Below are 23205 nucleotides of genomic sequence, written 5' to 3'. Positions count from 1 at the left end.
TCTTGGCATTCTCTCAACCAGCTTCACCTGGAATGCTTTTCCGACAGTCTTGAAGGAGTTTCCACATATGCTGAGCAATTGTTGGCTGCTTTTCCTTCACTCTGCCGTCCGACTTATCCCAAACCATCTCAATTGGGTTGAGGTCGGGGGATTAGGGAGGCCAGTTCATCTGATGCAGCACTCCATCACTCTCCTTCTTGGTAAAATAGCCCTTACACAGCCTGGAGGTGTGTTGGGTCATTGTCCTGTTGAAAAACAAATGATAGTCCCAAAAAGCCCAAACCAGATGGGATGGTGTATTGCTGCTGAATGCTGTGGTAGCCATGCTGGTTAAGTGTGCCTTGAATTGTAAATAAATCACAGACAGTGTCACCAGCAAAGCACCCCCACACCATAACAACTCCTCCTCCATGCTTTACGGTGGGAAATACACATGCGGAGATCATCTGTTCACCCACACCGCGTCTCACAAAGACACAGCGGTTTGTAGCAAAAAACTCAAATTTGGACTCCAGACCAAGGACAAATGTCCACCGGTCTAATGTCCATTGCTCGTGTTTCTTGGCCCAAGCAGGTCTCTTCTTATTATTGGTGTCCTTTAGTAGTGGTTTATTTGCAGCAATTTGACCATGAAGGCCTGATTCACACAGTCCCCTCTGAACAGTTGATGTTGAGATGTGTCTGTTACTTTTATTTGGATAAATTTATTATGAACTTATCCTATGCAGCAGAGGTAACTCTGGGTCTTCCATTCCCGTGGCGGTCCTCATGAGAGCCAGTTTCATCGTAGCGCTTGATGGTTTTTGCGACTGCACTTGAAGAAACTTTCAAAGTTCTTGAAATGTTCCGGATTGACTGACCTTCATGTCTTAAAGTAATGATGGACTGCCATTTCTCTTTGCTTATTTGAGCTGTTCTTGCCATAATATGGACTTTTACCAAATAGGGCTATCTTCTGTATACCCCCCTACCTTGTCACAACACAACTGATTGGCTCAAACGCATTAAGAAGGAAATACATTCCACAAATTAACTTTTAAGAAGGCACACCTGTTAATTGAAATGCATTCCAGGTGACTACCTTATGAAGCTGGTTGAGAGAAGCCAAGAGTGTGCAAAGCTCATCAAGGCAAAGGGTGGCTATTTGAAGAATCTCAAATATAAAATATATTTTGATTTGTTTAACACTTGTTTGGTTACTACATGATTCCATATGTGTTATTTCATAGTTTTGATGTCTTCACTATTATTCTACAATGTAAAATATAGTAAAAATAAAGAAAAACCCTTGAATGAGTAGGTGTGTCCAAACTTTTGACTGGTAGTGTATATACAGAGCTTGGCTTTAACATCATATTTATCTGCCTGTGTCTCCACAGAGAGCCGTGAGACTTACCAGAGAAAGGTGCTGTCCATCTTCAGCATTGCCTCAGGGATCTGTTTTCTCGGAGTGGCATGCATGGCTCTCTATCGCCGCATCAAGTGAGTGATGGTCACACTGGGTAGCTAAGTATGCCCCCAAACAACGGATGGAGAATTGTATCATCATGGGACATTATCATAGTAAACCACAGGTGCAGCCCTGGTGTAAAAGGATGTACTGAGCTTATGTTTATATAATGTACTTAGAAATATGACAAAAGAGAGCATTCTTGATTCAAAATGTATGTTTAATCAAAGTAATGTACTCATCCTCAACAGTAACCATAGGTAAAGGCTGATGCACTATATCAGACTTTATCTGCAGTTTGTTGATTTTTTTAAACATGGAATCATGGTTTGTAAACTGCTGTTAACACAAGTGCAGTTGGAAACAAGTGCCTGTCTTTTACAGTCAATTCACTTTGCCACTACTTTGATGCCAAAATCTCCCCTCGTGGGGTTTCTTCCGAACAGCATGGAAAACAGCATGTTGGTGGTAGTCTGTTCAGCACAGTGTTACTGTAAAGCTGCCTTGACATGTTAGTCTTCACCTATCCAGCAGCATGTTAGCATGGAGTTTCTAACCCAGAGGCGCTTGGGAAGCAGACCAGGCCGGGTTTGAGAAGTCAATGAGAGAAGTGAAATATTCTTCCTTAGTTGTTAATTTTCTCGAAATCTAAAGGCACAACCTAGATTCAAACCAATGTCTTAAATAACTGACACATTTTCATTTTTGTCAAAAACAGCTTTATATCGAAGGAGTGCTTTTGATTTGACGGCGCGAGATGGCCGTTAGAACCAATGACACGTTTCTGCGCATGAGCTTAGCTAGCCAACGTCGCGATGGGATGGCCTACAAGTGTGATCTGGGATTTCTATTGGCGAAGCAGTTTCTGCGTATCTTCATACTGTACTGTCTTTGGTGTTACTGTTAAACTGCTTCGCAAGAGATTTCCTCTCCAGGTTATCACAAAGCCGCATTGCAGGAATTTGCATGGATCTTACACGGTTTACTGGTTTGGCCAGTGACGTGAACGGGCAGAAGCTCTTGAGGGAAGAGCGCCCTTCTCAAATGTAACAGTAATCTGCGCCACTCAGTCATGTTGTCAACAAGGCAGCAAGGTGCATCATCCAGAAACATAAATCCCTTTTCCATAAAATATATGTTTGAATTTTCAAACTAGTTACCATTGGGAAGGCAGATAAAGCATTTTTATCAAATGCAATCACTTTTGCATTTGAAAACACAGAATCCTACTCATTACTCCACGTGCTTAATATAGCCTAGGCTACGTAACTTTTGTTTTGAGCCGACTTCGCCGTGGGCTTTGAACGGGGCACCTGGCTCGTGCCCGGGAGGCTGCCCGGTTCCAAAACAAATATAATCACTTTTTCAATGTAATATTTCAAAGGCATAATTACATGTATTTAAGTATTTCTTTGTTGTAGTGGGGACAGTAACATTTAAAATGTTTAATGAGGCTTTGTTCACATATAATTTGCGCATGAAGGTGTCTGTAGTAGAAAATACATAGCAAAAACGAGTGTAGCCGTTAATAAATGCATTTCTATATCTTCCAAAACCTTTTAAGCACTGGTGAAGAAGTCGAAAGATGGTGGCACAGTGCCTTAGAAATAGTGCCCCCTGTCAGTCAAATAGTGTTTATATACATCATTGGATTATACTAAACTCAGGTTGCAAAATCTGTAGTTGCCAACAATCAAATGGCTCTTGTGTCATGAGCCTCTCACTCCACCGGGTTACCACCTTAATTTTCTTCCACTCTGCTCACCACTCTCTCTACTCAGCCTAACTAGCTCCACCTGTCCCTGCTCTGCTCTGCTCTAATTACTCTGCCAGCTGCGCTGCATTACCCACTACCTCTCCCAGTATTTAAGGCCCTGTCTTTCAGCTCTCCGGTGTCAGATCGTCTGCAAAGCTCACACCCGGAACCTGTTTGCTCGCGCTTCTGGCTCACCCTGGTTTTGTGACCCCGGACCTGCCTGATTTTTGGATACTCTTCTGCCCCAGGAGATCCAGACCTGCTTCTGCCATTACGACTCCTGACTACTCTTCAATCCCGGTAACTCTGACCAGCCTTCTGCCTTGCTACTACGTATTTTGGATTTCCCTTGAACTGTACTGCTGCCTTGTTTCATTCCGCCCTGTTGTGTCTGTGTCTCCCCCCCCCCAGGACTTCTGGACCACCCACCACCGGCTTCATAGGACGCATCGCTGCCACTGGGGGGGGCACAGACCCAGCACATTGGACGGGATCCCTGTTACCCCTGGAGCCTTCATTCACTCCCTACTTCCCTTTTCCCTTAAGTTTTAATAAACTTTCTGGTGTGACGCAATTGTGGTCCTCTGGTCGTCTGTCTGAACCGTGACATCTTGCCTTCTCCTTCCATAAACAAATGACTGATTTCGGTTTGTTTGGTTGCTCAAAGTTACAATCTGAACCCACCATTATACTATAATGAACAAAAATATCAACGCAACATATAACAATTTCAAAGATTTTACTGAGTTACAGTTCAGTACAGTATCAGTCAATTGAAATCAATTCATTAGGCCCTAATTTATGGGCAGGGGCGCAGCCATGGGTGGGCCTGGGAGGGCATAGGCCCACCCACTGGGGAGTCAGGCCGAGCCAATCAGAATATTGTTCCCCCCACAAAAGGGCATTATTACAGACAGAAATACTCCCCCTCCCCCCTCCTCCCTTCTCTGATGATTCCGCAGGTGAAGAAGCCGGATGTGGAGGTCCTGGGCTGGAGTAGTTACACATGGTCTGCGGTTCTGAGGCTGGTTGGACGTACAGCCAAATCTCTAAAATGTTGTTGGCTGCGGTTTATGGTAGAGAAATTAATGTTCAATTCTCTGGCAACAGCTCTATGCCAATTGCACGCTCTCTCAAAACTTCAGAGATATGTGGCATTGTGTTGTGTGACAAAACTGCACATTTTAGAGTGGCCTTTTATTGTCCCCAGCACAAGGTGCACCTGTGTAATGATCATGCTTTTTAATCAGCTTCTTGATATGCCACACCTATCAGGTGGATGAATTATCTTGGCAAAGGAGATATGCTCACTAAAAGGGATGTAAACAAATTAGGCTGTGCACAATCAAAAGCTTAGCCGTTCTCCCCCAGTGTCTTGCTTTTGGCAAACACTAAACACTAGAACCGCTAAAGCAGTCATTTTGTCTATTTAACAAGTCTATATAACACACTGTCGGTGTTTGAATCTTAATATTACCAACAGAACTGGAGTTATAACTAGTTTTAGGAGGGCATGTCATTTTTGAATGGTTTTCCCCTGTTGCCCCTCCTTCTCCCAACAGTAGGGCCTGTTCCACTCCTTCTTCCGACAGTTCAAAGTGCAGTGCCCAGCTGTTAATCACCCTGATAATTGCCTTGAAACTTAACCTAAAACATACAAAACTCATTTCACACATATAACAACAGATGAAATAAATTAAGTATGATGGGGAGAATGGGTGAGTTGATGAGTGAGGGGAAGCGAACTATGCATAATTATGTAATCACCAATTGTGAATTAAGAACAGGGAGGGCCATTCTATTGTATTGATCCGTTCTAATTGTAATTTTAAAATGATATGTACCCTACAGCGGTGCTGAAGAATGACAAGACAACAGAACACAATAAAGATACAATTATGCACTACATCCAAACAAAGGTAAACTATATATACAAAAGTATGTGGACACCCCTTCAAATTAGTGGATTCGGCTATTTCAGCCACACCCGTTGCTGACAGGTGTATAAAATCGAGCACACAGCCATGCGATCTCCATAGACAAACATTGGCAGTAGAATGGCCCATACTGAAGAGCTCAGTGACTTTCAATGTGGCACCGTCATAGGATGCCACCTTTCCAACAAGTCAGCTCGTCAAATTTCTGCCTTGCTATAGCTGTAAGAGCTGTTATTGTGAAGTGGAAACATCTAGGAGCAACAATGGCTCAGCCGCGAAGTGGTAGGCCACGCAAGCTCACAGAATGTGACCACCGAGTGCTGAAGTGCATTGCGCATAAAAATTGTCTGTCCTCGGTTGCAACACTCGCTACCGAGTTCCAAACTGCCTCTGGAAGCAACGTCAGCACAAGAACTGTTCGTCGGGAGCTTCATGAAATGGGTTTCCATGGCCGAGCAGCCGCACACAAGCCTAAGATCACCACGTGCAATGCCAAGCGTCAGCTGGAGTGGTGTAAAGCTCGCCGCCATTGGACTCTGGAGCAGTGAAAACGTGTTCTCTGGAGTGATGACGCTTCACCAACTGGCAGTCCAACGGAAGAATCTGGGTTTAGCTGATGCCAGAAGAACGCTACCTGCCCCAATGCATAGTGCCAACTGTAAAGTTTGGTGGAAGAGGAATAATGGTCTTGGGCTGTTATTTATGGTTAGGGCTAGGCCCCTTAGTTCCAGTTAAGGGAAATTTTAACGCTACAGCATGCAATGAAAATCTAGACGACTATGTGCTTCCAACTTTGTGGCAACGGTTTGGGGAAGGCCCTTTCCTGTTTCAGCATGACAATGCCCCCGTGCACAAAGCAAGGTCCATACAGAAACTTGACTGGCCTGCACAGAGACCTGACCTCAACCCCATCGAACACCTTTGGGATGAATTTGAACACCGACTGCGAGCCAGGCCTAATCGCCCAGCATCAGTGCCGGAACTCACTAATGCTCTTGTGGTTGAATCGAAGCATGTCCCCTCAGCAATGTTCCAACATCTAGTGGAAAGCCTTCCCAGAAGAGTGGATGCTGTTATAGCAGCAAAGAGGGGACCAACTCCTTATTAATGCCCATGATTTTGGAATGAGATGTTTGACGAGCAGGTGTCTACATACTTTTGGCCATATAATGTATGTCAAAGTGTGTCAAGCAAGTGAAAGTGGCGAAATTGTGGCAACTTTAGGACAAATGATAACAGCTAAGTGAAATCCAACTGATGCCATTGTATGAAGAGCACACAATATAAGCATAATTTACTATTTTTGACTGCTGTCATATCTACACTTATATTCATTATAATGGCATTATTGCTTTTGTGCTGAGTTGCACTATTTATGGCCACTTGGCGCTTATAATGATGTTTATGCTACTGATATTTTCATAATTTGATTGAGCGTCTTTTGACCGTGCGTCTTGGTGTTTGGGGGTATTTTTATGTTCCAACGCATATCCTTTCAGTTTCATACATTTAGCTTACAGTAACATAAACTAATGAAGATGCTATTGTGTTATTTGAAGTAAAATAGAAATTGTTTTCTAATGTTACCCAAGGCCTTCATAAACACACCCAAATGATTATTTTTGCGATAGCATACATGAAACATATGAATTACACTGTTAGAGTGTTGCAGTCAGAATGACTGCTCATTAGTTTGAAGGGGGGTCCATCGAGGCCCAGCGGTTCTAGTGTGAATGCACTGAAAGATATGTGATAAGAAAGGCCCCATATAAGGTCTCTTATAATGTATAATATCATCCCATTGGTGTAGAGTGAAGTTCCCCCTAGACCACAGATGTCAAACTCATTCCATGGAGGGCCGAAAGTCTGCAGGTTTTCACTCCTCCCTTGTCCTTGATTGATTAAGGTCACTAATTAGTAAGGAACTTCCCACACCCGATTGTCTCGGGCTTAATTTAAAGGTCAAAATAAAAACCTGCAAACACTAGGCCCTCCACGGAATTAGTTTTACACCCCTGCCCTAGACACTGATCTTGGGGCAGTTTTGCATTTTCCACTAATGGTTAAAATTAGGAATTATCCTAAATCTGTACCTGGGGAAAACCTCACCACAGAGCAAGTTATTATCAGCCATTTTAAGTTAATTGAAATATTGAAAGACAAAACATTATAAGTCTTATAAAATAAAATAAAATTGTATTTGTCACATGCGCCGAATACAACAGGTGTAGGTAGACCTTACAGTGAAATGATTACTTACAAGCCCTTAACCAACAATGCAGTTATAAGAAAGAATACCAAAACAAATACGAAATAAAAGTTTCAAATAATTAAAGAGCAGCAGTAAAATAACAATAGAGAGGCTATATACAGGGGGTACCGGTAAAGAGTCAATGTGCGGGGGCAAATGTAATGCATTATACAGTTGAAGTCGGAAGTTTACATAAACTTAGATTGGAGTCATTAAAACTCATTTTTCAACCACTCCACAAATGTATTGTTAACAAACTATAGTTTTTGCAAGTCGGTTAGGACATCTACTTTGTGCATGACACAAGCAATTTCCAACAATTGTTTACAGACAGATTATTTAACTTATAATTCATTGTATCACAATTCCAATGGGTCAGAAGTTTACATACACTCAGTTGACTGTGCCTTTAAACAGCTTGGAAAATTCTAGAAATTTTTTTGTCATGGCTTTAGAAGCTTCTGATAGGCTAATTGACATCATTTGAGTCAATTGGAGGTGTGCCTGTGGATGTATTTCAAGGACTACCTTCAAACTCAGTGCCTCTTTGCTTGGCATCATGGGAAAATCAAAAGAAATCAGCCAAGACCTCAGAAAAAAAATGGTAGACCTCAACAAGTCTGGTTCATCTTAGGGAGCAATTTCCAAATGCCAGAAGGTACCACTTTCATCTGTACAAACAATAGTACGAAAGTATAAACACCATGGGACCACGCAGCCTAGAGGTTAACGTACTTTGGTGCGAAAAGTGCAAATCAATCCCAGAACAACAGCAAAGGACCTTGTGAAGATGCTGGAGGAAACAGGTACAAAAGTATCTTTATCCACAGTAAAAGTATAGTCCCGTGTAGCTCAGTTGGTAGAGCATGGCGCTTGCAACGGCAGGGTTGTGGGTTCGATTCCCACGGGGGGCCAGTATGACAATGTATGCACTCACTAACTGTAAGTTGCTCTGGATAAGAGCGTCTGCTAAATGACTCAAATGTAAGTGTAAAACGAGTCCTATATCGACATAACCTGAAAGGCCGCGCAGCAAGGAAGAAGCCACTGCTCCAAAACCGCCATAAAAAAGCCAGATTACGGTTTGCAACTGCACATGGGGACAAAGATCATACTTTTTGGAGAAATGTCCTCTGGTCTGATGAAACAAAAATAGAACTGTTTGGCCATAATGACCATCGTTATGTTTGGAGGAAAAAGGGGGTTGCTTGCAAGCCAAAGAACACCATCCCAACCGTGAAGAACGGGGGTGGCAGCATCATGCTGTGGGGGTGCTTTGCTGCAGGAGGGACTGGTGCACTTCACAGAATAGATGGCATCATGAGGAAGGAAAATTATGTGAATATATTGAAGCAACATCTCAAGACATCAGTCAGGAAGTTAAAGCTTGGTCGCAAATGGGTCTTCCAAATGGACAATGACCCCAAGCAAACTTCCAAAGTTGTGGAAAAATGGCTTAAGGACAACAAAATCAAGGTATTGGAGTGGCTATCACAAAGCCCTGACCTCAATCCTATAGAAAATGTGTGGGCAGAACTGAAAAAGCGTGTGCGAACAAGGAGGCCTACAAACCTGACTCAGTTACACCAGCTCTCTCAGGAGGAATGGGCCAAAATTCACACAACTTATTGTGGGAAGCTTGTGGAAGGCTACCCGAAACATTTGATCCAAGTTAAACAATTTAAAGGCAATGCTACCAAACACTAATTGAGTGTATGTAAACTTCTGACCCACTGGGAATGTGATGAAAGAAATAAAAGCTGAAATAAATCATTCTCTCTACTATTATTCTGACATTTCACATTCTTAAAATAAAGTGGTGATCCTAACTGACCTAAGACAGGGAATATTTACTAGGATTAAATGTCAGGAAGTGTGAAAAACTGAGTTTAAATGTATTTGGCTAAGGTGTATGTAAACTTCCGATTTCAACTGTACCTTTTGTTATGCACCCAGTGTTCTAAGCATATAGAGCTGACAAACTCCATCATAAGTGGATGAGGGTGATGTCTACTCCACGAGCAGTACAAACGGCAACATCCAATAGGAGCTCACCGACGAATGTCGCTGCAAATGTATTTTATGAAAACCTGGGCACCTAATGGAAGTTTTACGCTGTTTATTTTTATTAAACGTTCAATTTGAAAACACGAGGTTGCTCTTCCTTTTCTATTTCTGCTTCTTCCTCTCTGCTCTGAGTACCTTTACCTCTCCGCTTTCCTGGCTCTCTGCAATTGTTACAATGCAGGGGCACAATTTTCACTGGCTGCACTGCAAAATAGTCAGCCTACCATTGTTGTTGACAACCTTATTTACCACGTAGCAAAAGCTATTAGCCCATTGCAATTGCACCCTGTGACTATGTGTACAAAGAGCCAGATTATCTGCACAAGAGAAGCTCATCAAGCAGCCACAAGGCACCCGTAAGACATGAATGCAGCTCGAACACAGTGGAACAGTGTACAAGAGCCAGGTACACAAAGCTCTGACCCAAAGCAACGTACTTTCAACAAGCCTTTCTGAGGATCATGAAATCTGAAGGTTGGGCTTTATATTAAACTCAGTATGGCCTCTCTTGCCCTCTGCAGGAGACACAGGGAAAAGCTCCGGGCGCACTTCTTGGAGAGCCGGAATCTGAGGGTGTGCAGTATCAACTCCTCTGGGCTCATGTCTAAATCCAGCCCCAGGCCTCAGTGCGGCTGGCAGCTTCAAAAGGTGAGATAAGGAAACAGCGTTCTTATTCAATTATTAATGAGACTTGCAAAAGCAAAAATCCCCACTTTAAATCTTGTAAAAATGTTGTATTATTATTTGTAATACACAGTTAAATCTAGAAATGTCATTCATAACTTTAAAACATGCAGACCGGTCAGGACCAGGGTACTTGTATAAAACTTTTCGATAACATTTATACTTTTTAAACTATTAAACTTTTTTTCCTTCTTTAAAAACCTGTGTCGTCATGGCCAGAAGTTGTGTGGTTGTGGTCAGTAGTTGTGTGGTCAGAAGTTGTGTGGTTGTGGTTAGTAGTTGTGTGGTTGTGGTGACTAATTGTGACAAGCAGTTGTTTGGTTGTGGTCAGAAGTTGTGTGGTTATGGTAAGCAGTTGTGTGGTCAGAAGTTGTGTGGTTGTGGTGACAAATTGTGACAAGCAGTTGTTTGGTTTTGGTCAGAAGTTGTGTGGTTGTGGTCAGTAGTAGTGTGGTTGTGGTCACTAATTGTTTTTGTCATTTAGCAGACGCTCTTATCCAGAGCGACTTACAGGAGCAATTAGGGTTAAGTGCCTTGCTCAAGGGCACATCGACAGATTTTTCACCTAGTCGGCTCGGGGATTAGAACCAGCGACCTTTCGGTTACTGGCACAACGCTCTTACCCACTAAGCTACCTGCCGCCCTACAACCGTGTGTGGTCAGAAGTTGTGTGGTTGTGGTTAGTAGTTGTGTGGTTGTGGTGACAAATTGTGACAAGCAGTTGTTTGGTTTTGGTCAGAAGTTGTGTGGTTGTGGTAAGCAGTTGTGTGGCCAGAAGTTGTGTGGTTGTGGTCAGTAGTAGTGTGGTTGTGGTCACTAATTGTGGTAAAGAGTTGTGTGGTTATGGTCAGAAGTTATGTGCTTGTGGTCAGTAGTTGTGTGCTTGTGGTGACGTAAGCAGTTGTGTGGTTGGGGTTAGAAGTTGTGTGCTTGTGGTCAGCAGTTGTGCGGTTGTGGTTAAAGGTGTGTGGTTGTGGTCTGTAGTTGTGTGGTTGTGGTCACTAAATGTGATCAGAACTTGTGTATAGTCATTAGTTGTTTGGTCAGAAATTATGTGGTTGTGATCAATAGTTTTGTGGTTGTGGTCACTAGATCTGGTCAATAGTTGTGTAGTTGTTGTCAGTAGTTGTGTGGTTGTGGTCAGACAATTTGTGGTAATGGTCAAAAGTTGTGTGGTTGTGATCAGTAGTTGTGTGGTTGTGGTCACTAATAATTGTAGACAGTTGTGTGGTTGTGGTTAGATGTTGTGTGGTGGTGGTCAGTAGTTTTGTGGTGGTGGTCAGAAGTTGTGGTCAGTAGTTGTGTGGTTGTGGTCAGTAGTTATGTGGTGGTGGTGGTCAGATGTTCTGTGGTTGTGGTCAGTAGTTGTGTGGTTGTGGTCAGAAGTGGTGTTTGTGGTCAGAAATTGAGTGGTTGTGGTAACTAATTGTGGTAAGCAGTTGTGTGGTTGTGGTCATAAGTTGTGTGGTTGGGGTCAGTAGTTGTGTGGTTGGGGTCAGTAGTTGTGTGGTTGGGGTCAGTAGTTGTGTGGTTGTGGTCAGCATTTGTGTGGTTGTGGTTAGAAGTTGTGTGGTTATGGTCTGTAGTTGTGTGGTTGTGCTCACTAGATGTGATCAGAACTTGTGTGGTTGGGGTCAGTAATTGTGTGGTTGTGGTCAGTAGCTGTAATCAGCAGTTGCGTGGTTAGTAGTTGTGTGGTCAGAAGTTGTGTGGTTGTGGTCAATATTTATGTGGTTGTGGTTTCTAGATATGGTCAGCAGTTGTGTGGTTGTGGTCAGAGGTTTTGTGGTAATGGTCAGTAGTGGTGTGGTTGTGGTCACTAATTGTGGTAAGAAGGTGTGTGGTTGTGGTCAGTAGTTGTGTGGTTGTGGTCACTAATTGTGGTAAGAAGTTGTGTGGTTGTGATCAATAGTTGTGTGGTTGTGGTTACTAATCGTGGCCGACAGTTGTGGGGTTGTGGTTAGATGTTGTGTGGTGGTGGTCAGAAGTTGTGTGGTTGTGGTAAGTAGTTGTGTGGTTGTGGTTAGAAGTTGTGTGGTTGTGGGCAGTTGTTATGATCAGTAGATGAGTGGTCAGAAGTGGTGTGGTTGTGGTCACTAATTGTGGTAAGCAGTTGTGTGGTTGTGGTCAGAAATGGTGTAATTGTGGTCAGTAATTGTGTGGTTGTGGTCACTAATTGTGGTAAGCGTTGTGTGGTTGTGGTCTGAAGTTTTGTAGTTGTGGTAAGTAGTTGTGATGAGCAGTTGCGTGGTCAGTAGTTGTGTGGTCAGATGTTTTGTCGTTGTGGTAAGTATTTATGTTGTTTTGGTCACAAGATGTGGTCAGTGGTTGTGTGTTTGGGGTCAGAAGTTGTGTGGTTGTGGTCAGTAGTTCAGTGGTCAGTAGTTGTGTGGTCAGAGGTTTTGTGGTTGTGGTCAGAAGTTGTGTGGTTGTGGTCACAAGATGTGGTCATCAGATGTGTGGTTGTGTTCAGAAGTTTTGTGTTTGTGTTGAGTTGTTGTGTTCAGTAGATGAGTTGTCAGTATTTGTGTGGTCATAAATTATGTGGTTGTGGTCAGTAGTTGTATGGTTTGGCTCATAAGCTTGTGTGGTTGCGGTCCATAGTTGTGTCGTTATGGTCACTAATTGTGGTAAGCAGTTGTGTGGTTGTAGTCAGTAGTTCTGATCAACAGTTGCGTGGTCAGTAGTTGTATGGTCAGAAGTTGTGTGGTTGTGGTCAGTAGGTATGTGGTGGTGGTCAGATGTGTGGTTGTGTTCAGAGGTTGTGTGGTTGTGCTCAGAAGTTGAGTGGTAGTGGTCACTAATTGTGGTAAGCAGTTTTGTGGTTGTGTCTGAAATTGGGTGGTTGGGGTCAGAAGTTGTGTGGTTGTGGTCAGAAGTTGAGTGGTAGTGGTCACTAATTGCGGTAAGCAGTAGTGTGGTTGTGGTCAGAATTGGGTGGTTGTGGTCAGAAGTTGTGTGGTTGTGGTCAGTAGTTGTGTGGTTGTAGTCAGTAGTTCTAATCAGTAGATGCGTGGTCAGTAGTTATGATGTGGTGGTGAGATGTTGTGTGGTTGTGGTCAGAAGTTGTGTGGTGGTGGTCAGAAGTTGTGTGGTTGTGGTCAGAAATTGAGTGGTTGTGGTCACTAATTGTGGTAAGCAGTTGTGTGGTTGTGGTCATACGTTATGTGGTTGTGCTCAGTAGTTGTGTGATGGTGGTCAGTTGTTGTGTGGTGGTGGTCAGTTGTTGTGTTCAGTACATGATTGGTCAGTAGTGTTTTGGTCAGAAGTTGTGTAGTTGTGGTCAGTTGTTGTGTGGTTGTGGTCACTAATTGTGGTAAGCAGTTGTGTGGTTTTGGGTAGAAGTTGTGTGGTTGTGGTCAATAGTTGTTTGGTTGTGGTCAGCAGTTGAGTTGTCAGTAGTTGTGGGGTCAGAAGTTGTTTGGTTGTGGTCAGAAGTTGTGTCGTGGTGGTCAGAAGCTGTGTGGTTGTGGTAAGACATTGTTGGTTTTTGTCAGTAGTTGTGGTCAGCAGTTGAGTGGTCAGTAGTTGTGTGGTCAGAAGTTGTTTGGTTATGGTCAGTAGTTGTGTCGTTGTGGTCCCTAATTGTGGTAAGAAGTTGTTTGGTTGTGGCCAGAAGATGTGTGCTTGTGGTCAGTTGTTGTGTGCTTGTGGTCACTAATTGTGGGTAAAGGTGTGTGGTTGTGGTCAGCAGTTGTGTGGTTGTGTTCAGTAGTTGTAATCAGCAGTTGCATAGTCATTAGTTGTTTGGTCAGAAGTTATTTGGTTGTGGTCAATAGTTTTGTGGTTTTGGTCACTAGATGTGGTCAATTGTTGTGCTGTTGTTGTCTGTGTTTGTGTGGTTGTGGTCAGACTTTTTGTGGTAATGGTCAAAAGTTGTGTGGTTGTGATCAGTAGTTGTGTGGTTGTGGTCATTAATAATTGTAGACAGTTGTGTGGTTGTGGTTAGATGTTGTGTGGTGGTGGTTAGTCGTTTTGTGGTGGTGGTCAGAAGTTGTGGTGTTGTGGTCAGATGTTCTGTGATTGTGGTCAGTAGTTGTGTGGTTGTGGTCAGAAGTTGTGTGGTTGTGGTCAGAAATTTAGTGGTTGTGGTCACTCATTGTGGTAAGCAGTTGTGTGGTTGGGGTCAGTAGTTGTGTGGTTGTGGTCAGCAGTTGTGTGGTTGTGGTCAGCAGTTGTGTGGTTGTGGTTAGAAGTTGTGTGGTTATGGTCTGTAGTTGTGTGGTTGTGGTCACTAGATGTGATCAGAACTTGTGTGGTTGTGGTCAGTAGTTGTGTGGTTGTGGTCAGTAGTTGTAATCAGCAGTTGCGTGGTCAGTAGTTGTGTGGTAAGCAGTTGTGTGGTTGGGGTCAGTAGTTGTGTGGTTGTGGTCAACAGTTGTGTGGTTGTGGTCAGTAGTTGTGTGGTTGTGGTCACTAATTGTGGTAAGTAGTTGTGTGGTTGTGATTAGAAGTTGTGTGGTTGTGGTCAGTAGTTCTGTGGTGGTGGTCAGAAGTTGTGTGGTTGTGGTCAGTAGTTGTGGTCAGCAGTTCAGTGGTCAGTAGTTGTGTAGTCAGAAGTGTTGTGGTTGTGGTCAGAAGTTGTGTGGTTGTGGTCACAAGATGTGGTCATCAGATGTGTGGTTGTGTTCAGAAGTTTTGTGTTTGTGTTGAGTTGTTGTGTTGTGTTCAGTAGATGAGTTGTCAGTATTTGTGTGGTTAAAAGTTATGTGGTTGTGGTCAGTCCATAGTTGTGTCGTTATGGTCACTAATTAGGGTACGCAGTTGTGTGGTTGTGGTCAGAAGTTGTTTGGTTGTAGTCAGTAGTTTTGATCAGCAGTTGCGTGGTCAGTAGTTGTGTGGTCAGAAGTTGTGTGGTTGTGGTCAGAAGTTGTGTTGTCAGAAGATCTGTGGTTGTGGTCAGTAGTTATGTGGTGGTCAGAATTTGTGTGGTTGTGGTCAGTAGTTGTGTGGTTGTGGTCAGAAGTTGAGTGTGGTCACTAATTGTGGTAAGCATTTGTGTGGTTGTGGTCAGAAATTGGGTGGTGGTGGTCTGTAGTTGTGTTCAGTACATGTGTGGTCAGTAGTTTTGTGTACAGAAGTTGTGTGGTTGTGGTCAGTAGTTGTGTGGTTGTGGTCAGTAGTTGTGTGGTTGTGGTCAGCAGTTGTGGTTTAACATGCCATTTTTATCTATCTAAACTAATAGAATCCACAGATTTCAAGTTGAAGATAAATACTTTTACCAAGAGTATTAGTGTATATATATACAGTGGGGAGAACAAGTATTTGATACACTGCCGATTTTGCAGGTTTTCCTACTTACAAAGCATGTAGAGGTCTGTAATTTTTATCATAGGTACACTTCAACTGTGAGAGACGGAATCTAAATCAAAAATCCAGAAAATCACATTGTATGATTTTAAAGTAATTCATTTGCATTTTATTGCATGACATAAGTATTTGATCACCTACCAACCAGTAAGAATTCCGGCACTCACAGACCTGTTAGTTTGTCTTTAAGAAGCCCTCCTGTTCTCCACTCATTACCTGTATTAACTGCACCTGTTTGAACTCGTTAGCTGTATAAAAGACAAGTATTTGATCCCCTGCTGATTTTGTAAGTTTGCCCACTGACAAAGAAATGATCAGTCTATCATTTTAATGGTAGGTTTATTTGAACAGTGAGAGATGGAATAACAACAACAAAATCCAGAAAACGCATGTCAAAAATGTTATAAATTGATTTGCATTTTAATGAGGGAAATAAGTATTTGACCCCTCTGCAAAACATGACTTAGTACTTGGTGGCAAAACCCTTGTTGGCAATCACAGAGGTCAGATGTTTCTTGTAGTTGGCCACCAGGTTTGCACACATCTCAGGAGGGATTTTGTCCCACTCCTCTTTGCAGATCTTCTCCAAGTCATTAAGGTTTCGAGGCTGACGTTTGGCAACTCGAACCTTCAGCTCCCTCCACAGATTTTATATGGGATTAAGGCCTGGAGACTGGCTAGGCCACTCCAGGACCTTAATGTGCTTCTTCTTTAGCCACTCCTTTGTTGCCTTGGCCGTGTGTTTTGGGTCATTGTCATGCTGGAATACCCATCCACGACCCATTTTCAATGCCCTGGCTGAGGGAAGGAGGTTCTCACCCAAGATTTGACGGTACATGGCCCCGTCCATCGTCCCTTTGATGTGGTGAAGTTGTCCTGTCCCCTTAGCAGAAAAACACCCCCAAAGCATAATGTTTCCACCTCCATGTTTGACAGTGGGGATGGTGTTCTTGGGGTCATAGGCAGCATTCTTCCTCCTCCAAACACGGGCGAGTTGAGTTGATGCCAAAGAGCTCAATTTTGGTCTCATCTGACCACAACACTTTCATCCAGTTCTCCTCTGAATCATTCAGAAGTTCATTGGCAAACTTCAGTCAGGCATGTATATGTGCTTTCTTGAGCAGGGGGACCTTGCGGGCGCTCCATAATTTCAGTCCTTCTCGGCATAGTGTGTTGCCAATTGTTTTCTTGGTGACTATGGTCCCAGCTGCCTTGAGATCATTGACTAGATCCTCCCATGTAGTTCTGGGCTGATTCCTCACCGTTCTCATGATCATTGCAACTCCACGAGGTGAGAACTTGCATGGAGCCCCAGGCCGAGGGAGATTGACAGTTCTTTTGTGTTTCTTCCATTTGCGAATAATCGCACCAACTGTTGTCACCTTCTCACCAAGCTGCTTGGCGATGGTCTTGTAGCCCATTCCAGCCTTGTGTAGGTCTACAATCTTGTCCCTGAAATCCTTGGAGAGCTCTTTGGTCTTGGCCATGGTGGAGAGTTTGGAATCTGATTGATTGATTGCTTCTGTGGACAGGTGTCTTTTATACAGGTAACAAACTGAGATTAGGAGCACTCCCTTTATGAGTGTGCTCCTAATCTCAGCTCGTTACCTGTATAAAAGACACCTGGGAGCCAGAAATATTTCTGATTGAAAAGGGGTCAAATACTTATTTCTCTCATTAAAATGCAAATCAATTTATAACATTTTTGACATGCATTTTTCTGGATTTTTGTTTTGTTTTTCTGTCTCTCACTGTTCAATTAAACCTACCATTAAAATTATAGACTGATAATTTCTTTGTCAGTGGGCAAACGTACAAAATCAGCAGGGGATCAAATACTTTTTTCCCTCACTGTATAAAAAAGAAAAAAATGAATGGAAATAATTATTTACAGTAATCGTCATTCAGAGGATGAGGAGGAGACGGAAAAGAAAACATCTGCTTAAAATATTTAGCTTCCTCTTTTAAAATATAATTTAGAGAATCATGGATTGGTAGCGTTCTTGTGTTGAAGATTCAGGAAGAATTTTGTTTCATTTTTATCCATATTCCATCCAGTTTGCTTTATTTTTGCAATAGGTTACAGTGGTTCTTCCTTTAAAAGTTTTGAGCTTATGCTGCGACCGTTTGTGGTGAGTGGTGGCAGATTGTTGGCTCCCGAGTGGCACAGCGGTGTAAGGCACTTCATCTCAGTGCTAGAGGCGTCACTACAGACCCTGGTTCGATTCCATGCTGTATCACAATCCGGCCGGGATTGGGAGTCCCATTGGGCGGTGCACAATTGGCCCAGCGTTGTCCGGGGTAGGCTGTCATTATAAATAAGAATTTGTTCTTAACTGACTTGCCTAGTTAAAATAAATAAATTAATACAAATTGTGGTAAATTGTATCATTCTGTAATTGCACCACATAATCAGAAGGGGGATTTAGAACGCTGATCTATCGGTAGTCTAAACTGTGGCACAAATTGACGTTCTTTTCGTGAGGGTTTACATTTCTTAATCAATGTTACAGACCAGATTTGCCCTAACGAAAAATGCATCAACCCCTACAAATACATTAATTTATTATTAACCCTGCATTATAATTGTATAAAAGCTCCTTATATATTAATTTAGAATCCTCTACACAAGGACATTTTATTGATCTGCCAGTAGTTTCATTTAGAGATTTCGGTAAACTCTTTGATGTTTCCTTTTAGGTGTCCTACCAATTATTATTGGATTATTCACCATGGCAACCACTTGTTAGTATAAAATTGAAACTTATTTCTCAGTTCGGTTGGCTTTCGTGGAGATCAGACCATTTTCATTTGCAGGGATATTTGTGCGTTTTTGACCAAGTAATGTGATGTAAGTCAAAACTGTTCTGCTATTCCAAGGATGTGTAACCAAAGAGAGATACCACGAGTGGAGACAGAATACCAACTCGGATGGATCCCGAGGCAAATGTGGCTTTTTTAAATCGAATTCAATAATATATTTGTACCACTGTAGATGCTGTGTTTTTATTTACATTAGTGATGGTCAGCTGGAGGTATTTTGAAAACATGTTCTCAAACACATATTTTTCTCAAGTGTAGCAGGTTGTGAACTCTGCAAACAACGTTTCCACTCTGAGAGTGAGAATGGCAAATGACTGTAATAAATACATGAATTCAATACATTGGAATACAAAAGAAGCCATCCACCCATGATGGGCTATTAGCAGGACAATAGACTCTTGCCAAGAAGGAGATCAAGAAGGAGGGTAGGAGGAGCATTGTATGTAAAGACACTGCACAGTAGCCTAATAAATAAATGCAAAGGTTTTATTTTGTTTTATAGAATTCAATAATTTACTGCAGGCCTGAGACCTATGGCCTAAGACCTATGGGTTTAACCTTCTGAATGAATTATTATATTGAAGATAGACTGAAACATTCATACCTCCATTAATTTACAAAAGGATAGTCTAATAGCTCGGCTAGGAGGGAAAAATCCCGCCAACTTGAAATGTATTCGATGCTTAAGTACTCTAAACCTCATTCAACCACAACATGTTGGATGAAGCATATACTGTACAGTATTTGTTCATCAACATCTTTATGCTTTCGTTAATAAAATAATAAAGACGACTCACAGATGTTTATTTCAACTACTGTACATCTCACCAGCTTTGATCCATGCCTGGGCCTGCAGCACGCAAAATTATTTGTTTGTCAGACGAATCATTGGGTCGGAACTACATAACAGTACAAAACAAGAGAACACATGGTTTATTTTATGAAATATATATATATATACAGTACCAGTCAAAAGTTTGGACACACCTACTAATTTTCCGTATTGACTGACCTTCATGTCTTAAAGTAATGATGGACTGTCGTTTCTCTTTCCCTATTTGAGCTATTCTTGCCATAATATGGACTTGGTCTTATTCCAAACAGGGCGATCTTCTGTATACCACCCCTACCTTGTCACAACACAACTGATTGGCTCAAATGCATTAAGAAGGAAAGAAATTCCACAAATTCACTTTTAAGAAGGTACACCTGTTAATTGAAATGCATTCCAGGTGATTACCTCATGAAGCTGGTTGAGAGAATGCCAAGCGAGTGCAAAGCTGTAATCAAGGCATAGGGTGGCTACTTTGAAGAATCTCAAATATAAAACATATTTTTGTTTAATACTTTTTTGGTTACTACATGATTCCATGTGTTATTTCATAGTGTTGATGTGTTCACAAATATTCTACAATGTAGAAAATAGTAAAAATAAAGAAAAACCCTTGAATAAGTATGTGTGTCCAAACTTTTGACTGGTACTGTGTGTGTGTATATATATATATATATATATATATATATATATATATATATATATATATATATATATATATATATATATATATATATATATATAAATGTCTTACCGAGCCTTTCCATAAGTCCACTCAAGTTTCTTCAACTGTCTTCTAACTGTGATTAGAGCGATGTTGATGTTGTGCCGTGATGCCAGCAGATTCCAAATGGCCTTTGCCGATCGCTCATCATCTTCATCCATTAGTGAGTCGATGGCTTGAATAGTCTCGCTGGAAATGGAATACAGTGTAAAAATGTGCAGCAGACAGTAAAGACCAGCAGTAGATTTATTTAAGCATTATTTTTAGCATTATTAGGCTACTGTCACGCCCTGACTCAGGGGACGCTTATATGTTGAGTCAGGGTGTGTATATTTTATGTTGTGTAGTTTCTAGGTGTGTTATCTAGTATGTGTATTTCTATGTTGGCCGGTGTGGTTCCCAATCAGAGGCAGCTGTCGCTCGTTGTCTCTGATTGGGGTACATACTTAGGCAGCCTATTGGCAGTAGGTAGTTGTGGGATCTTGTTCAGTGTATAGGTTTGTTGTGTGTTCAGCCTTAGGACTTCACGTTTTGGTTGTTTATTGTTTTGTCGTGTGTTTATTCGTTGTAAATAAACATGTACGCATTTCACGCTGCGCCTTGGTCTGACCCGTCCTTAAACGAACGTGACAGAAGATCCCACCAAACACGGACCAAGCAGCGTGCCCAGGAGGACCGAACACCCTGGACACAGGTGGGGAAGATGTGGTCGTGGGAACAGATATTTGCAATGAAAGGACCATGGGTGAAGGTAGATGCCCAGGCAGGAGAGGAGTAACGGCAACACGGAGGGCGCTGGTCGAGGAGGAAGCCCGAGAAGCAGCCCCAAGAAAATGTTTTGGGGGGGCACACGGGGTGGTTGGCGGAGCCTAGTTTCAGAGCAGAGCCAACTCCCCGTACTCACGCGAGGAAGCGTGTGACTGGGCAGGCTCCGTGTTATGCGGAGCAACGTACTGTGTCGCCAGTGCGCCGGCACAGTCCTGTACGTCCTGTGCTATCACCACGCACGTGCCGTGCGAAGATGGACATCCAGCCAGGACGGGGTGTGCCGGCTCAACGCTCCTGGTCTCCAGTACGCCTCCTCGGTCCCACATATCCTGCTCCAGTTCTGCGTACTGTATCACCAGTGCGCGTACACAGCCCAGTGCATCCTGTGCTAATGCCTCACACATACTGTGCGGATGTAGGCATCCAGCCAGGACGGGTTGTGTCAGCTCTCCGCTCCAAACCTCCAGTCCGCCTCCACAGTCCGGGAACAGCCCGTGCCTGCTCCCCGCACCAGGCCAGTGGTGCGTGTTCCCAGTCCGGCCTGGCCTGTTCCTGCTCCCCGCACCAAACCAGTGGTGCGTGTTCCCAGTCTGGCCCGGCCCGTTCCTGCTCCTCACACCAAGCCAGTGTGCGTGTTCCCAGTCCGGCCCGTTCCTGCTCGTCGCACCAAGCTAGTGGTGCGTGTCGCCAGTCCGGCCCGGCCCGTTCCTGCTCCTCGCACCAAGCCAGTGGTGCGTGTCGCCAGTCCGGCCCGGCCCGTTCCTGCTCCTTGCACCAAGCCAGTGGTGCGTGTTCCCAGTCCGGCCCGGCCTGTTCCTGCTCCCCGCACCAAGCCAGTGGTGCGTGTTCCCAGTCCGGCCCGGCCTGTTCCTGCTCCCCGCACCAAGCCAGTGGTGCATGTTCCCAGTCCGGCCCGGCTCGTTCCTGCTCCTCGCACCAAGCCAGTGGTGCGTGTCGCCAGTCCGGCCCGGCCTGTTCCTGCTCCTCGCACCAAGCCAGTGGTGCGTGTTCCCAGTCCGGCACGGCGTGTTCCTGCTCCTCGCACCAAGCCAGTGATGCGTGTCGCCAGTCCGGCCCGGCCCATTCCTGCTCCTCACACCAGACCTGTGGTGCGTGTCTCCAGTCCGGCCCGGCCCGTTCCTGCTCCTCGCACCAAGCCAGTGGTGCGCGTCGCCAGTCTGGTCCGGCCTGTTCCTGCTCCTCGCACCAAGCCAGTGGTGTGCGTCGCCAGTCTGGCCCGGCCTGTTCCTACTCCTCGCACCAGTGGTGCGTGTGTCCAGTCTGGCACAGCCCGTGCCCGTTCCACGGGGAGGCAGAGCAGTCCGCTCCACCGGTGCCTGATCCAGCTCCGGTCAGTGGCTCCACTCCGGAGCCAGAGCAGTCCGCTCCACCGGGGTCAAGTCCAGCTCCGGTCAGCGGCTCCACTCCGGAGCCAGAGCAGTCCGCTCCACCGGGGTCTATTCCAGCTCCGGTCAGCGGCTCCACTCCGGAGCCAGAGCAGTCCGCTCCACCAGTGCCTGATCCAGCTCCGGTCAGCTGCTCCACTCCGGAGCCAGAGCAGTCCGCTCCACCAGTGCCCAATCCAGCTCTGGTCAGCGGTTCCAGTCCGGAGCCTGAGCAGTCCGATCCACCGGTGCCTGATCCAGCTCCGGTCAGCTGCTCCACTCCGGAGCCAGAGCAGTCTGCTCCACCGGTGCCCGGTCCAGCTCCGGTCAGAGGCTCCACTCCGGAGCCAGAGCAGTCTGCTCCACCGGTGCCCGGTCCAGCTCCGGTCAGCGGTTCCAGTCCAGACCCAGACATCAGCCCCTCTCCAGGTTCGGGGTCTCCCACACCAGGGTCCAGACAGGGCATGGAGTATCATGGGAGGAAGGAGAGGGGAAGCAGCGCGCCGAGGTCCAGATCAGACCAAGGGCGCAACAGGGAGGCGGAGAGTATGTGGTCGTCACGCCCGGAGCCGGATCCGCCTCCGAGGCGGAATGCCCACCCGGCCCCTAACCTGTTGTGTGAAAGTTGTGCGGTCGGAGTCCGCACCTTTGGGGGGGGGGGGTACTGTCACGCCCTGACTCAGGGGACTCTTATATGTTGAGTCAGGATGTGTATATTCTATGTTGTGTATGTTCTAGGTGTGTTATCTAGTATGTGTATTTCTATGTTGGCCGGTGTGGTTCCCAATCAGAGGCAGCTGTCGCTTGTTGTCTCTGATTGGGGATCATACTTAGGCAGCCTATTGGCACTAGGTAGTTGTGGGATCTTGTTCCGTGTATAGGTTTGTTGTGTGTTCAGCCTTAGGACTTCACGTTTCGTTTGTTTATTGTTTTGTCATGTGTTTATTCGTTGTAAATAAACATGTACGCATTTTATGCTGCACCTTGGTCTGACCCATACTTAAACGAACGTGACAGCTACTGTACAGTATTGTAGCCTATTATACCTGTTCATTTTCCTGGGCTTTCGCGTTCTGCGTAACACAGGCATCTGATGATCGTGTTTGCGAATAGCACTATCCGTGACCGTAATCCCCAAGTCTAACAGTATTTTTGAAATGTCTCCAGTAGATTTTCCGTTCCTCCTGAAAGCCCTAATCTGCTCACTTAACTGAATAG

General features: G+C 44.4%; 1 protein-coding gene across 1 annotated transcript in view; it reads left to right on the top strand.

Annotated features, from left to right (window-relative positions):
- The window catches only part of LOC311100511 (pro-neuregulin-3, membrane-bound isoform-like), a gene marked incomplete at both ends in the record, with an annotated part of 420377 nt that overhangs the window by 358482 nt on the left and 38690 nt on the right, over positions 1 to 23205 (top strand). The window contains 2 exons of the mRNA XM_084141433.1: positions 1380 to 1482; positions 9983 to 10109. Of these exons, the coding sequence (XP_083997559.1) occupies positions 1380 to 1482; positions 9983 to 10109 (230 nt within the window). The remainder of the gene's footprint in view (positions 1 to 1379; positions 1483 to 9982; positions 10110 to 23205) is intronic.

The sequence above is a fragment of the Coregonus lavaretus genome (assembly GCF_964263955.1).
Source record: "Coregonus lavaretus genome assembly, chromosome: 25".
In the NCBI taxonomy this organism is placed as follows: domain Eukaryota; kingdom Metazoa; phylum Chordata; class Actinopteri; order Salmoniformes; family Salmonidae; genus Coregonus; species Coregonus lavaretus.
This window is presented reverse-complemented; position numbering and strand designations above follow the sequence as displayed.